The sequence below is a fragment of the Ictalurus furcatus genome, chromosome 12 (assembly GCF_023375685.1).
Source record: "Ictalurus furcatus strain D&B chromosome 12, Billie_1.0, whole genome shotgun sequence".
Classification (NCBI taxonomy): domain Eukaryota; kingdom Metazoa; phylum Chordata; class Actinopteri; order Siluriformes; family Ictaluridae; genus Ictalurus; species Ictalurus furcatus.
The window spans coordinates 26672424-26687423 of NC_071266.1; the positions used below are offsets into that span (position 1 = coordinate 26672424).

Below are 15000 nucleotides of genomic sequence, written 5' to 3' on the forward strand. Positions count from 1 at the left end.
GAGACAGGTACAGGACAGTAGAGGCGGTGAGACAGGTACGGGACAGTAGAGGCGGTGAGACAGGTACGGGACAGTAGAGGTGGTGAGACAGGTACGGGACAGCAGAGGCGGTGAGACAGGTACAGGACAGTAGTGGTGGTGAGACAGGTACAGGACAGTAGAGGCGGTGAGACAGGTACAGGACAGTAGAGGCGGTGAGACAGGTACAGGACAGTAGAGGTGGTGAGACAGGTACAGGACAGTAGTGGTGGTGAGACAGGTACAGGACAGTAGAGGTGGTGAGACAGGTACAGGACAGTAGTGGTGGTGAGACAGGTACAGGACAGTAGTGGTGGTGAGACAGGTACTGGACAGTAGTGGTGGTGAGACAGGTACAGGACAGTAGAGGCGGTGAGACAGGTACAGGACAGTAGAGGTAGTGAGACAGGTACAGGACAGTAGAGGTGGTGAGACAGGTACTGGACAGTAGAGGTGCTGAGACAGGTACAGGACAGTAGAGGCGGTGAGACAGGTACAGGACAGTAGAGGTGCTGAGACAGGTACAGGACAGTAGAGGCGGTGAGACAGGTACAGGACAGTAGAGGTGGTGAGACAGGTACAGGACAGTAGAGGCGGTGAGACAGGTGTGAGAGACAGGTGATATCTACCCTGCGTGTCGGTCGTGTGCTCTGTGGCCTGCTTGGCTTTGTGGATCTGCATGCGGATGATGTCGATCTTGGTCTTGCTGTCCTGCAGCATCTGCTGTGTAGCCTGCAGCAGCTTCTTGTCCTGAGAGAGACAGACAGACAGACAGACAGACAGAGAGACAGACAGCAGGTCACACTCCTGCACTCACACACCTGTCTCACATCAGCAGCTCCTTATCACGTCCTCCATCAGGTTCAGTTCAGTTTTGTGGCTTTTAGCGTGCACACACACACACACACACACACACACACACACACACACACACTTACAAAGCAGCATGTGACAGGAAGGAAGAGATGGTACGAGACAGAGAAGCTGCTCTCTGAGCGAGACTGCTTTTAAACACACCCCTTTTCCCTGCACTCCTGCAGCAGCTACACACCTGTGTGGAGTCGGACGCTCACACACACGCTGATGGACAGATGACCACGCTGTAAAACAGGAAGTCCGGCTGTCAGGACTTGTGAGTGGACATGGAAAGTGGAATGGTGTGGTGGTGTGATTTTGGGAAAGAGCACAGCACTCAGGACCAGAGCTCCTCCACTCCTCAGCACAAGCAGAGTTACATCAGAGTCCCCACACACACCGTGGCGTTGTGCCAGTCTGCGTGTGACAGTTAGGAGGTGTCGACACTCTTCTAGGCCGTACAAAGCCGGAATAGTGAGAATGTTGGGTTAGTCGTCCAGCTCGCTCAGTGTGCTTTCTAAAGCTGTTACTGCCAGGGATGTAAACCTCAGGCTTCCACACGACACGATGACGCCCCTGACTCTACCGACAGACGATACAACTGAAAAGACTGACCTGTTTAAAAACGTCGTTTAAAATCGTAACATACACTGACCAGCCATAACATTAAAACCACGGACAGGTGACGTGAATGACGCTGATTATCTCGTTACAGCGACACCTGTCGAGGGGTGGGGTATATTTACTGTATTAGGCAGTAAGTGAAGAGCGGTCAGTTGTCGAAGTTGACGTGTTGGAAGCAGGAAAAATGGGCAAGCGTAAGGATCTGAGAGACTTTGACGAGGGCGAAGTCGTGACGGCTAGACGACTGGGTCAGAGCTTCTCCAAAAACGGCAGGTCTTGTGGGGTGTTCCTGGGATGTGGTGGTTAATACCTACCAAAAGTGGTACAAGGAAGAGTCCAGAGTCATGGACGCCCAAGGGTCATTGATACACGTGGGAAGTGAAGGCTAGCACGTCCGGTCCGATCCCACAGAAGAGCTACTGTAGCACAAATTGCTGAAAAGTTAATGCACTATGGGAAGAAGGCAAGCTGGTGGAGGCAGTGTGATGCTCTGGGAACCTCGGGTCCTGGTATTCACGCGGATGTTACATTGACACGTACCACCTACCTAAACATTGTTGCAGACCAAGTACACTCCTTCATGGTAATGGCAGTGGGCTCTTTCAGCAGGATAATGCGCCCTGCAACACTGCAGAAACTCTTCAGGAACGGTTTGAGGAACACGAGAAAGAGTTCATGGTGTTGACTCGGCCTCCAAATTCCCCAGATCACAATCCGATCGAGCGTCTGTGGGACGTTCTGGACAAACAAGTCCGATCCACGGAGGCCCGACCTCGCAACTTAAAGGACTTAAAGGATCTGCTGCTGACGTCTCGGTGCCAGACACCACAGCACACCTCCAGAGGTCTCGTGGAGTCCGTGGGGACCTACACAATATTAGGCAGGTGGTTTTAATGTTATGGCTGATCAGTGTATCGGTAAATGAAGTAGAGGACAAACTCAGTTCATGTTTCATTGTGAGCAATCCAAGCACTCCAAGAGTCATAAGTAGTGTCCAGAGCTTGGGTCGAAGAACAATAAAGTGCGATGGTCAATACAAACAGGTACAAGTCGTAAACGATCACTTACACGGACACAGGAAATCAAGGTTTAGAGCGGAACAATACGAAAATGCCAATGAGACTTTGCAACGAAACAAATAAACCACGGGGTATGAATAGACAAACTAATAAAGGGCGAAACACAGAACAGGTGTACACGTTAAAAGAACAACCCAGTGACTCGAACGGAGCGGAGACGGCACTACAACCAAAACAACAAACAAGCACAAAGAACAAACGCGTAAAAAGCTTACACTTTCCAACAGGCTTGTATTGGAGTCTGGGTTTTTTTGGCTGACTTTCAAACACACTCTACTGGAGAAATGGTGCACTATGTAGGCATTACAACACCGGTATATTACATTACGTTATATTACCCAGAAGATTGGAGCTTATTATAACAGCAAAGGGGGAATCAATCTGGAATGGGATGTTCAATAAAGGACATATGAGTGTGATGGTGAGGGGTGCACAAACTTTTGGCCATGTGAGCTTGTGTTTATGTTGGTAGCCCCAAGCACTGATAAGGAACGTGTATAATGTGAGGTACTGTTGGCATAGATGGGGTTTATGATGGGTGTATGTGTGTGTGTGTGTGTGTGTGTGTGTGTGTGTGTGTCTATTACCTTAGTGACTCCGTTGGCGTAGATCGGGATCATGTTCTCTGCTCCCTGTTTGACCTTCAGCTCGATGTTGAGCTGCCGTTCCAGAGCCATGATGCGCTCCTGATTGGCTGACGATCGGCCCATGGTCCCCGGATGCGGGAGGTCGTCTGGGGGTCAAACACACCGTATGAGGCTCTGATGGAGTGCTGAATCACATGTTGTACTGTGTATGTGTAGGTCACATCCTCACCCTTGCTGTCATCCGGTCCCTTCACCATGATGTGTGCGTCGAGCTCTTGCAGCTGTGTGTGTAGAGCATCCAGTCTGCGTTTGGAGGAGCGTAACTGGTTCTCCACCTGGTGTGCGTTGCGTTTGTCACTGATGGCGCGCCGTAGGTTCTCCGCTCCCTCTTTGATCTTCAGTTCTTTGCGGATCTCTCTGCGGATTCTCTCACGCTGCTCCTCCAGACGCTGCTGCACACCCGAGTCTGAGAAATCCGAGTTCGGGTCCAAACCCAGCTGCTCTAGTACCGAACCACCCGGGTCTAACTACGAGAGAGAGAGAGAGAGAGAGAGAGAGAGAGAGAAACATGAGATCAACAGGGGTACAGTGAATACTGGACAAGTACAGACCGCACTCTGATCCTGTAAATAGATACAAAGGAGGGATAGACAGACAGATAAACAGACAGACAGTGAGACAAACAGACAGACAGGCAGAAAAACAGACAGACAGTGAGACAAACAGACAGACAGGCAGAAAAACGACAGACAGTGAGACAAACAGACAGACAGGCAGAAAAACAGACAGACAGTGAGACAAACAGACAGACAGGCAGAAAAACAGACAAACAGATCAGCAGACAGATAAACAGACAGACAGATTAGCAGACAGACAGGCAGAAAAACAGACAGACAGTGAGACAAACAGACAGAGAGGCAGAAAAACAGACAGACAGATTAGCAGACAGACAGGCAGATAAACAGACAGTCAGATAAACAGACAGACAGATAAACAGACAGTCAGATAAACAGACAGACAGATAAACAGACAGTCAGATAAACAGACAGACAGATAAACAGACAGTCAGACGGTAGTAGCTAGAGTGTGAAACACTGTGACAGTTCAGGTGAAGGAAAGCAGTAAATATGTTGCACGAACCCACAGCAGGAAATCCAAAGCCCTGAGTCAGCAACTGAACACTAACTGGAGAAGTTAACATTGATTTTAAACCCTTCAGGCCATAGTGCATTACTATAGAGAGAACAAATACACAGCCTGAGTGCATTAGAGCAAAATACATATTACTGTAAATACACCTGGGAGAGGGGGAAGGGGGGGGAGAGGGAGAGAGAGAGAGAGAGAGCGAGAGAGCGAGAGAGAGAGAGCGAGCGAGCACTGTCCCACATAATAAAACTTTGTTTAAAGCTAGACTGAGATTTATCTGCAGCTATCTGCCCTGCCCCAATTCCCCGTATAAGTACACCACGGCATGTCTGAATTCTCACATCAGAAGAAGTTGATTAATTTTCGATCACGGCCGCTCTGCCAGCGGTTCTGACTGGAACATAACTCACAGCTTTTTATTAATGCACTCTGACACTAATACGTTATGGTTTCTATAGTAACAGCTCGTTCGCACCGACTTGTACGGCGGGCGCTCCGCATAAACCGACTAAAACTGCTGATGTGTTGAAGCTGTCCGTGTGCAGACGTTTACCTAACGTTTACGGAAGGAGTCTCCAGTGCCAGCGCTTTGTGGGTAACGGTTTCTGACACTGGAAAGACTTTCTGGCTTCTCGATAAAGTGCCAAGCTGTTTTATTCAAGAGAGAGAGAGAGAGAGAGAGAGAGAGAGAGAGAGACTGGTGAGGAAACAGTCCTGGGGAGATATACTATACACAACCAGGTTCAAAAATATTTACACAGGGAGAGCGTTAGGATGTCTGTTTCAGCTGTCTGGACTCGAAAGGAAATATACAATGAATGAGTTTAAAGTGCAGATGTTCAGCTTTAATTCGAGGATATTGACTCGCCCTAAATGCAGTGGTGAAGAAAAACCCCTTCATGACAGACGTAGGTGTCAGAGTCAGCAATCATCAAAGAACTTCAGCAGAGTAAATACAGAGGGGTTTCCACACGATGTAAACCACTCATAAGCCCCAAAAACAGGAAGAGCAGATCAGAGTGGACCGGAAATAAATCCCAGACAGTTCTGGAACAACATCCAGTAGAGAGACAGATGAGATAAAGATCGACGTGTGGCAGAATGATGGGAAGAGAAGCGTATGGAGAAGGACAGGAACTGCTCACGGTACGATCGGATGTTTAGGTAAGGTATCGAGATTCTCGAACATGTTATGGTCATGTGACCTACCAATGTTCAAGGTGTAGGAACCACACGTGGAACTTTTTTGTGGGTAAAGACCATGCGCGCATTTGTGATGACACGCCCAGCTCTCCGATTATACATCGGATCATACGTTACGGTTTCTATAGTAACAGCTCGTTCGCCGTCAGAGTTCTGCTTCCTGCAGCGCAAGGAAGAGTTCTGACTCAGATCGATGCTAACATGATGACCGAAGCATTAAATTAGAGCAGAATCAGAAACTGTTCCAACACACGCTGATCGGTGGATCTGATATGGATGAATGTATATGGATGAACACACACACACACACACACACACACACACACACCCCACATAATTACTGAGCTCCACAGGCCAGCAGTTATTTTGTCGCTGAACTTCATTAGAGGCTCACAGAGGGATTGCAAAGCAGAAGTCAATGACGTGTCGCGCTGATGTCCCCGTCGGGGACACGTCCACACAGCTTACCTTCACGGCCGCTCGGATATCACGCCACGTTTTACTAAGCACAAAGTGACAGCGCTGACGCTCCACTCTAGCCGTCCGTGTCAAATACCCACGTCTGGGACTTTGATCAGATTACCCATCACTGCAAACTAACCGTTTCTCCATGACACGAGAAATCCAGGCACACTTCAGTGCGTACACGCAATCTGCTTTCTAGCTCAGAACACACACACACACACACACACACACACACACCAGAGTGATATCAGAGCCTGTTTGTGTAGCGCGACAATTAATGATTTAATACAGCAATAATATCATGACCAGAGAGCTATGAAAGCACTTATTAGCGGCTTCCACGTTTCGGTGGCCTGGGAACATAACTGATTTAGCGGTCAGTAACGTAACGCGACACCACCGTATGGCGAGTTAGGGAGTATTAATACAGACTATGAGGACTTCTCCCCGGCGCTCCCTGATCGTACGACGACTAGCACGCGCTTCGTCTGACACACATGAAGACGAACAAGCGCATCTTTGCAAAGTGCTGCTCGAGCTGCATCACATGGAGGAAAGCGCTATCTGCCCTCTTCCACATACATGAGCTCACAGACGCCCACTGCTGGCTAATATGGCTCTGATTGACGGGGGAGAGAGAGTTTGCTCCTCCCACCCAGAGAGCGCGGATAAGGCGGATCACGCTTTTCCAATGAAAACGTTTGTTTTGCAGACGTCAATAAGGACTCCCCCCCCACACACACACACACACACACACACACACACACACACACACACACACACACACACACACACACACACACCAATGGTAGCAGAGCTGCCATGCAAGGCGATAACTTGCCATCGGGAGCAACTTGGGGTTCAGTGTCTTGCCCAAGGACACTTCGGTATGTGGAGTCACGTGGACCAGGAATCGAACCGCCAACCCTACGATTAGTGGACAACCCGCTCTACCACCTGAACCACAGCCGCCCACCTACCTGTCAGAATAAAAAACAAATAGCCCAGACACTCATCCTTATCCTCAGTGATTACAGAAGCTAAAATAGCCTAAAAGTGACTTGTTTTTTTTCCTCATTCTGCAAATTCTCTCTGCCACTAGCAACAACGGCGATTCCTGTAAACAGTGAGGTTAATAAATAGAGTGGAAATGGTTCTGTGGAAAGGGGAAGACATGTTAATCCACTCATAAGCCTCTAAAAATTGCACACTTGCTTGTTTAAAGTGCACCTATTACGGTTTTTCAAATATTCCCTTTCATGTAGTGTGTTATATACGGAGCTGTTTGTGAATGTAAAAACATCTGCAAAGTTTCAAAAATCAAAGCGCACGACAAACGGAGTTCTCGACTCCCAAAAGAAGGAATCGATTCTGAACAGCTGAATCGAGTCGTTAGTGATTCCAGACTTTACTTCCTGTACTAACCTACGTAGGTTCGTAACAAAAAGCCCCGCCTCTGGTCTTCATCGGCTGCAAGCTGACAGCGGTAGACCAATCACGACAGACTGGGACGTCTGACCAATCAGAGCAGAGTATGCTCTCTGAAAGGAGGAGTTTAGAATGAATCCTTTAGGATCATTTAACGAGCCGTTTGTGACACTGGGGGAAAAAGGTATCGCTGCAGTTTAAATTATGAGCACGTTAAAGTGTTTTTTGACCTCGGATGCACGTAAATCTACCGTATGAGACCTTTAAAACATAATCAGGCACATTTCAAATCCATAATAGGTGCGCTTTAAAACTAGTAAAAAAATTTTAAACAGAACATTAACAAATCATCGGGTGAGTCACTGACTGACTTCATCCACGGACCTGCGCATCGACAAATAAGATAATCAAATTCGTCAGATTGTGATGCTAATCCTATCAAAACGCTTTATTATGTCTCTAAGGTGAGTGATGAGTGTGTGTGTGTGTGTGTGTGTGTGTGTGGCGAAGCTAACAGGCCACAGAAGACCTGAGTGTTCTGAGGAAGTCCTACAGAAAATGGCTGCTTCTGCAAGCGTGATTGCTTCGTAATGACTTCACACCCTTCCGCGATTTGGGACGTGATTTGTTCAGCTTCAGCCTGTGTTGAGATTCTAATCGTCGCTGACTGAGACACAGACGCATATACGTTGTCATTATTTATGGTCTGATGAGTAATTTAGCTAAAACTGTGCCTTTAAATGTGACTTCCCCTTTAACAGAGTGTGAGTGCACGGCGGATGACACAGCACAGCAGTTAGAAGCATCAACTTCTAAACTTAGAACATAACTGTTGAAACCGAGGCAGAGAAAAACACACACACACACACACACACACACACACACACACACACAGAGCATCTCTGCATGCCTTGTCCACTGCTTAAGCTGGCACACTTTCTTTAACACGTGTTCTGTGTATATAGGTTTACTACGCTACATCTGTAGTATATTTATATTTATATTCAGCCAGTTTTTTTAACGAGATGCTCGAAGATAAATGTATTCCGGTAACTAACTAAAGAGCAACCTACTCTCATGCTAGACGCTGACCCGTTTCCCGTGCACTTAAGGCTGCTTCCACACTTGCCCACACTTTTTTTCCCCTCAACCACCAGAACCCAGTTTTTTCCTTCTTCATCTAATCCAATGGGAAGTGGCCCGCTTTATAAAAAACTGCTGCTATCTGCAATTTTATTTTGGTCAGAGAGGAGCTTGGAAATAAAGTTTTTTTTTACCCCCTGACAATCAGGTGTCAAGCTGAGGAGCAGGCGGCGATAGCACACGTGGAGGACAAGGTGGCGGTGAGAAAACCAGGAGATTTACTCACTATTTCCATCGCTACGGGAAAAAAAAAACAGTCAGCGTGTGTATGTTTGGGACGGTTAGACGCATATGACGTGACGCCCCGCTTTACAGTGGTGCTTGAAAGTTTGTGAACCCTTTTTAACCCTGCATAAATATGACTGGAACATCACCAGACTTTCACACAAGTCCTAAAAGTAGACGAAGAGAACCCAGTTAATCAAACGAGACAAAATATCACGCTGTCTGACTGTGGATTGATTTGGAGAAAGGAAAACACTGCATTCCAGCGTAAGAACCTGATCCCATCTGAGAAACATGGTGGTGGTAGTGTCATGGTTGTGACTGTTTTGCTGCATCTGGTCCAGGACGACTCGCCACACTGATAGAGCAATGAGTTCTGAATGATACCAGCGAATACTAACGGAAAATATCAGGACATCTCTCCATGAACTGAATCTGAAGAGAAAGTGGGTCATGCAGCAAGACAACGAGCCTAAACACACGAGTCGTTCTACTAAAGAACGATTAAAGAAGAATGAAGTGAATGTTTTGGAATGGCCGAGTCAAAGTCCTGACCTTAATCCAGTAGAAATGTTGTGGAAGAACCTGAAGCTGAAGTTCATGTGAGGAAACCCACCAACATCCCAGAGATGAAGCTGTTCTGTACTGAGGAACGGGTTTAAAATTCCTCCAAGCCGATCTGCAGGACTGATCAACAGTTACCCCAAACGTTTATCCTGCACAAGGGCTCACACCACATCCTGAACGCAAAGGTGCACATAATTTTACCCCTCACAGAGATGTAATACTGCATCATTTTCCTCAGTAAATAAATGACCAAGTGTAATATTTATCTACTTTTAAGACTTGAAAATATTTATGCAGTAGCATATTATATCTAAATCTAAAATATAGAACAGTCTGAAAGAGTTCACAAACTTCCGAGCAGCACCGGGTATAGAGATGTACAGCGGTGCTGTGTTCTAGAGGAGTTCAGGTATGACTCGTTACTATGTGCAGAGGGGAAAACCAGGGCAATCAGAGCATTGCAGAGAATACAGAAATCTTTGATGCTAACAAGGTCAAACCATGAGATAAACACGCACACACACACACACACACAGAGAAAAGCAGTGCTCCGTCTGGGTAAAAAACACGACCTAAACCAAGAGGTATCAGAACAAATGGCATGTAAAATGTCAGGTTTTGTCCACGTTTCTACTGGAATCGGAGCGTAGTATAGTCGGAGTGCAGTATCACTAGCGGGTCTGGCCTCGTCACTGTCCGTGCATGTAACCGTCCCTCACCGCACGTAGGGAACATTTCAGTCTTCATTTCAGACCGATAACGTCTGTCCGTCTGAAGGGATTTGAAGGTGTCCTACGGATTAAAGAGGATTTTTAAAGACCATTTACGGGTAATTTAGGTTTCGCTCGCACGTGCTCAGAGGTCCTGTCTCCTGAGACGAGCCGTGACTGATCCAATACACGCTTTTAACTGCAGCAAAAAAGCCCCAGTGTCAGTTCACTTGACACGTCGTTAACATTCCCGTCACGAGTCCCCTGTAATGCGTTACCGTTTCTATGGTAACAGCTCGTGGACGCTCCAGACTGGAAACTGTGTGTAAGTGCTGATGTGAGATGAGACGGCGGTTTAGTGTCTATGGAAGGAGTCTCCAGTGTCAAGGCGTAACCGGACGTTTTCTGATGTCTTCAGGGCAGGAGAGTTCCCGCGTTTGGGTTCTGGGTAACAAGGCAAGCTGCGTTTCTTTTGGGCTTATTAACTTCAAGAGACGGTACAAAGACAGGTAAGGAAACAACTGCTATATTCTAAGGCAGTGGTTTCTCAACCAGGAGAGGTCGGCAGGGGGGCGCCAATTTTTTCTTTTTGCTGGGGAGAGGTGGAGCTTAGCTGACTTTTATCTAGCTTGTCAGTGCAGGACCAATGTTGCCGACTTAGAGACTTTTCAGACCCTTTAGAGACTTTTCAGACCCCTTTAGCACTTTTCAGACCCCTTTAGCACTTTTCAGACGCCCTTAGTGACTTTTCAGACCCCTTTAGCACTTTTCAGACCCCCTTAGTGACTTTTTCAGACCCCTTTAGTGACTTTTCAGACCCCTTTAGCCACTTTTCAAGACCCCTTTAGTGACTTTTTCAGACCCTTTAGCCACTTTCAGAACCTTTAGGCACTTTTCAGACCCCTTTAGTGGACTTTTCAGACCCCTTTAGCCACTTTTCAGAACCTTTAGCACTTTTCAGACCCCTTTAGTGACTTTTCAGACCCCCTTTAGCCACTTTTCAGAACCTTTAGCACTTTTTCAGACCCCTTTAGTGACTTTTCAGACCCCTTTAGCCGCTTTTCCAGACCCCTTAGCACTTTTCAGACCCCTTTAGCACTTTTCAGACCCCTTTAGCACTTTTCAGACCCCTTTAACACTTTTCAGACCCCTTTAGCCACTTTTCAGAACCTTTAGCCACTTTTCAGACCCCTTTAGTGACTTTTATGCAAAAAGAAAAAACGCCAAATGACAGATCTATCGGCTTTTTGGACAAACCTTATGTCTTGACTTTCCAAATGTCACCAGTACTGTCCTGCAAGCGTGAGGTCTTGCTTTCCCTCTGCACTCACACCTCTCTCTGCGTCTGCTCTGTTCAGTGAGGGGCTGAGAGCCGGAAATTTAACAGCGTGATGGATAACGAGACGCGCCCTTTGTCCACATTTACATCAGTCACATGTGAATGTTTTTAGGACGCAAAACAAATGTAATGCAACATGTTTTACATGTAAAATAGTTCATGTTATTACAGCCTGGTTCTCTTGTTCAAAGTAGTTATAGTGTTAAACATTTTATATCACTCATGTTCCACACCTGTCCATCATATAGTTTATACAAGTTATTTTAAAAAATCATAAAAGTTATGAAAAGTAATTAAAAAAAGTCCAAAAACACAAAACCAAAAAAAAAAAAATCTATCTATCTGTCTATCTATCAAAAACAGATTATAGATTAGGTTTTATATATATATATATATATATATATATATATATATATATATATATATATATATATATATATATATATATATACGTGGTGTACATGATAGGGGAGGCTTAGAGGGGCGTTAGTCACAAAAGGTTGTGAAGCTCTGGTTTAAGGGATAAAAGGAATTTGTTTCAAGGACATCGAGTGCAACTATAAATGGATTTTTACATTTTTTTTTGAAGTAGGTAATTTTTTTTGGTTTACTGGAACTTTCTTATGATCACATGGTGTCACTGATCCAGGTCAAAGTGCAGCACGTACGCAGAACACAGAACACACAGGCTGAACAAGGAAGACACACACACACTCACACACACACACACACACACACACACACACACACACAAAGCTCCGCACGACTATTGCAACGTCACTAATACACACACGACTCTAAGCACAGCATGAAAATGATTCCGGGGAGACGTGATAAACGCTCCCATGACACACACGGTATCATAGTCGTGATATTTTGGCAGGAAAATTGCACCACTATTTTAATTTTTTTGGAATACAGTGAAATTCTTTTTTTCTTTCAACAGCACAAGGAAGGAAAATGAACTAGTGCTGAAATCCATTTCTGATGACTGGATGTGGGTTTTATAAAAAGTTTCGAGGATGTAACTTATCACCACTTCAGAAGCGTATCGTCGTATTGTAATAAATATATAAATAAAGCGAGATGTTGTCTTTACGTCGGTGAGTCCTTACCTGAGTCTCGGTCTCGGCCGTGTCAGAGGGGAAGGAGGCGTCTCCTCCGTGCTCCTCCACGCTCTCACTCAGCGATCCTTCACTGGCCATCACCTCCTGCTGCTCCTCACCTGAATCACCTCTCAGCCTCCCGGACCAGAACTCTCCTCTAACCTCTCCTCTAACCTCTCCTCTAACCTCCTCGACTCAACAAACACTTTCTCTCTCTCTCTCTCTCTCTCTCTCTCTCAAATCTACACTCACTTCCGCCCCACGCTAGCAAGAGAAAGACAGACACGCAAAGAAGGAGAGAGAGATAATTTGGCACCGCCCCAGTTTCCTGCTCGTATGTGAACTAGAGGAAGGTCTGCCTGACCACACTCTACACACACTCCACACACACACACACACACACACGTATGCAAGTGCATTACCACTCAGTAACCGCATCACTTCCTGTTGGCAACTTGTGAGACGTCCAAATGGCAATGTCCCAGCGGTGGTAGGAATTAATGACGGTTTAATCATCACCTGATCATCCACATGCATTTACAGTTTATTATTATTTATTTATTTATTTTTAAATAACGATTTCTTATCATATATAAATATACATATAACAATTTCCTATCATCACTAAGGTTAAAGATTATGAGTGTAGCATTATTATTTCCTGCAGTAATACACAAGTCAGTGGAAGAGTGTGTGTGTGTGTGTGTGTGTGTGCATGCAATGAGTGAAAGGTGAAGTGTGTGTGTGTGTGTGTGTGTGTGTGTTGAAGTTTTAATGCCTGCAGGTTGAGTTGCAGTTATAAATAGCTCCAGATTGTCTCAGTCAGGCGGGCAAGACGAGAAAACAAAATACACACCTTACACACACACACACACACACACACACTTACTCTTTCACAACAGGTCTCTCCCTCTATACCTGATCAAAAGGCAACAACAACAGTCATGCCAGCGTTAACAATCTGCACCGCTGTCGTGTCTGTTTATATTCTCTTTAAACATCTGTAGTGCAGCACGCTCACATCTGTCTTCAGTTTCAGTATCAGTCATTATGTTGTTTTCCCTTCTACCTGACTTTGTTTTTTTCATGCAGCGGCTTTCAAATAAGCACTGCGTTAAGTAATACATGCTATGGTTTTTAATGGCGCACTTATATAGCGCTTTTATCCAAAGCGCTTTACACTGTGTCTCATTCACACACACACTCACACACCAATGGTAGCAGAGCTGCCATGCAAGGCGCTAACTTGCCATCGGGGGCAACTTGGGGTTCAGTGTCTTGCCCAAGGACACTTCGGCATGTGGAGTCACGTGGGCCAGGAATCGAACCGCCAACACTACGATTAGTGTACAACCCTCTCTACCACCTGATCCACAGCCACTTTTATTGTTGAACTTTGGTAGTGTGTGTGTGGGGGTGGTTTTTTAGGGGGTTAGGGGTTCGATTCCTGCCTCCTGTGTGTGCGGAGTTTACAGGTTCTCCTCTGGGTTCTCCTCTGGGTTCTGGCATTTCCAAATTGTCCGTAGTGTGTGAGTGTGAGATTGTGCCCTGCGATGAGTTGGGTCACCATCCAGGGTGTCCCCCGCCTTGTGCCCCAAGTTGCCTGGGATAGGCTCCAGGCTCCCCGCGACCCCGTGTAGGATAAGCGGTGCAGAAGACGGATGGAGGGATGGATGGTCATGTGCGTGACGCTGGTAGACGCAGACCGCTGACTACACTTTATTTCTAGCATGCCATTACGTTATCACATTACTTCAGCTACCACTTTTTTCGCCTCGTGAGTCAGGCTTCTGGGCCGTTACACCATGGGGTCTGAGGAGCACACGTGATCTTGCAGTGGCTTTTGGTGGGCTCACCGATGAATCTATCATTTGTCCAACCCCTGCTGATCCTAGACTTGAACGACAAACTCATACAATGGCCACAAACTAGAAAACGTCCTCACAGATCGTTTGTCTCTGTAGACCACGCTGCAGTGATTCTTCTTTGCTCCGAGCCATGTGATTGGCTGTTGCCTTTATCAGTTGTCCAATCACAGTTGTTCAGTCTCCACACGTAGGGTAAATGAACAATTTTTAGCAAAATGTCTTCCGAAATTTTCATACTTGCTTTATATTTTATATATATGTATATATATACAGTCATGTGAAAAAAAATAAGTGCACCCCATGGAAATTGCTGGCTTTTTTTTTTTTTGACAGATTTGGACAAGCAGACATTGGATCCTCTTTGCCCTACTAATAAAGCTGATAGACTCGACCAAATGACACATACAACTGACACACTTTGTAGTAATCTACACACTTTTAAATGAACAAAAAAACAGATCCAGTCGCATGGAAAAAGTAAGTACACCCCTACATTTATCACACTTTCAAAATCCATAAAACTTGAATCGGGTGATTCAAGAGCAGGTGATCAGAACCTGCTCAGGGAGTGCAGGTGGAATAACGTGCTCTGGATGGACGAATCAAAGACGGAGCAACAGCAGACAAGTTTTGCGCA

The 15000-nt window shown here is 45.9% G+C and overlaps 1 protein-coding gene across 1 annotated transcript in view; it reads right to left on the minus strand.

The window, feature by feature from the left end:
• Positions 1–13245, minus strand: part of pkn1b (protein kinase N1b) — a 36138-nt gene extending 22893 nt beyond the window's left edge. Inside the window, 4 exon segments of the mRNA XM_053637971.1 lie at positions 648–768; positions 3164–3309; positions 3393–3690; positions 12505–13245. Coding sequence (XP_053493946.1) covers positions 648–768; positions 3164–3309; positions 3393–3690; positions 12505–12594 — 655 coding nt within the window. The 5' untranslated portion in view covers positions 12595–13245.
• Between the last annotated feature and the right edge of the window lie 1755 nt (positions 13246–15000).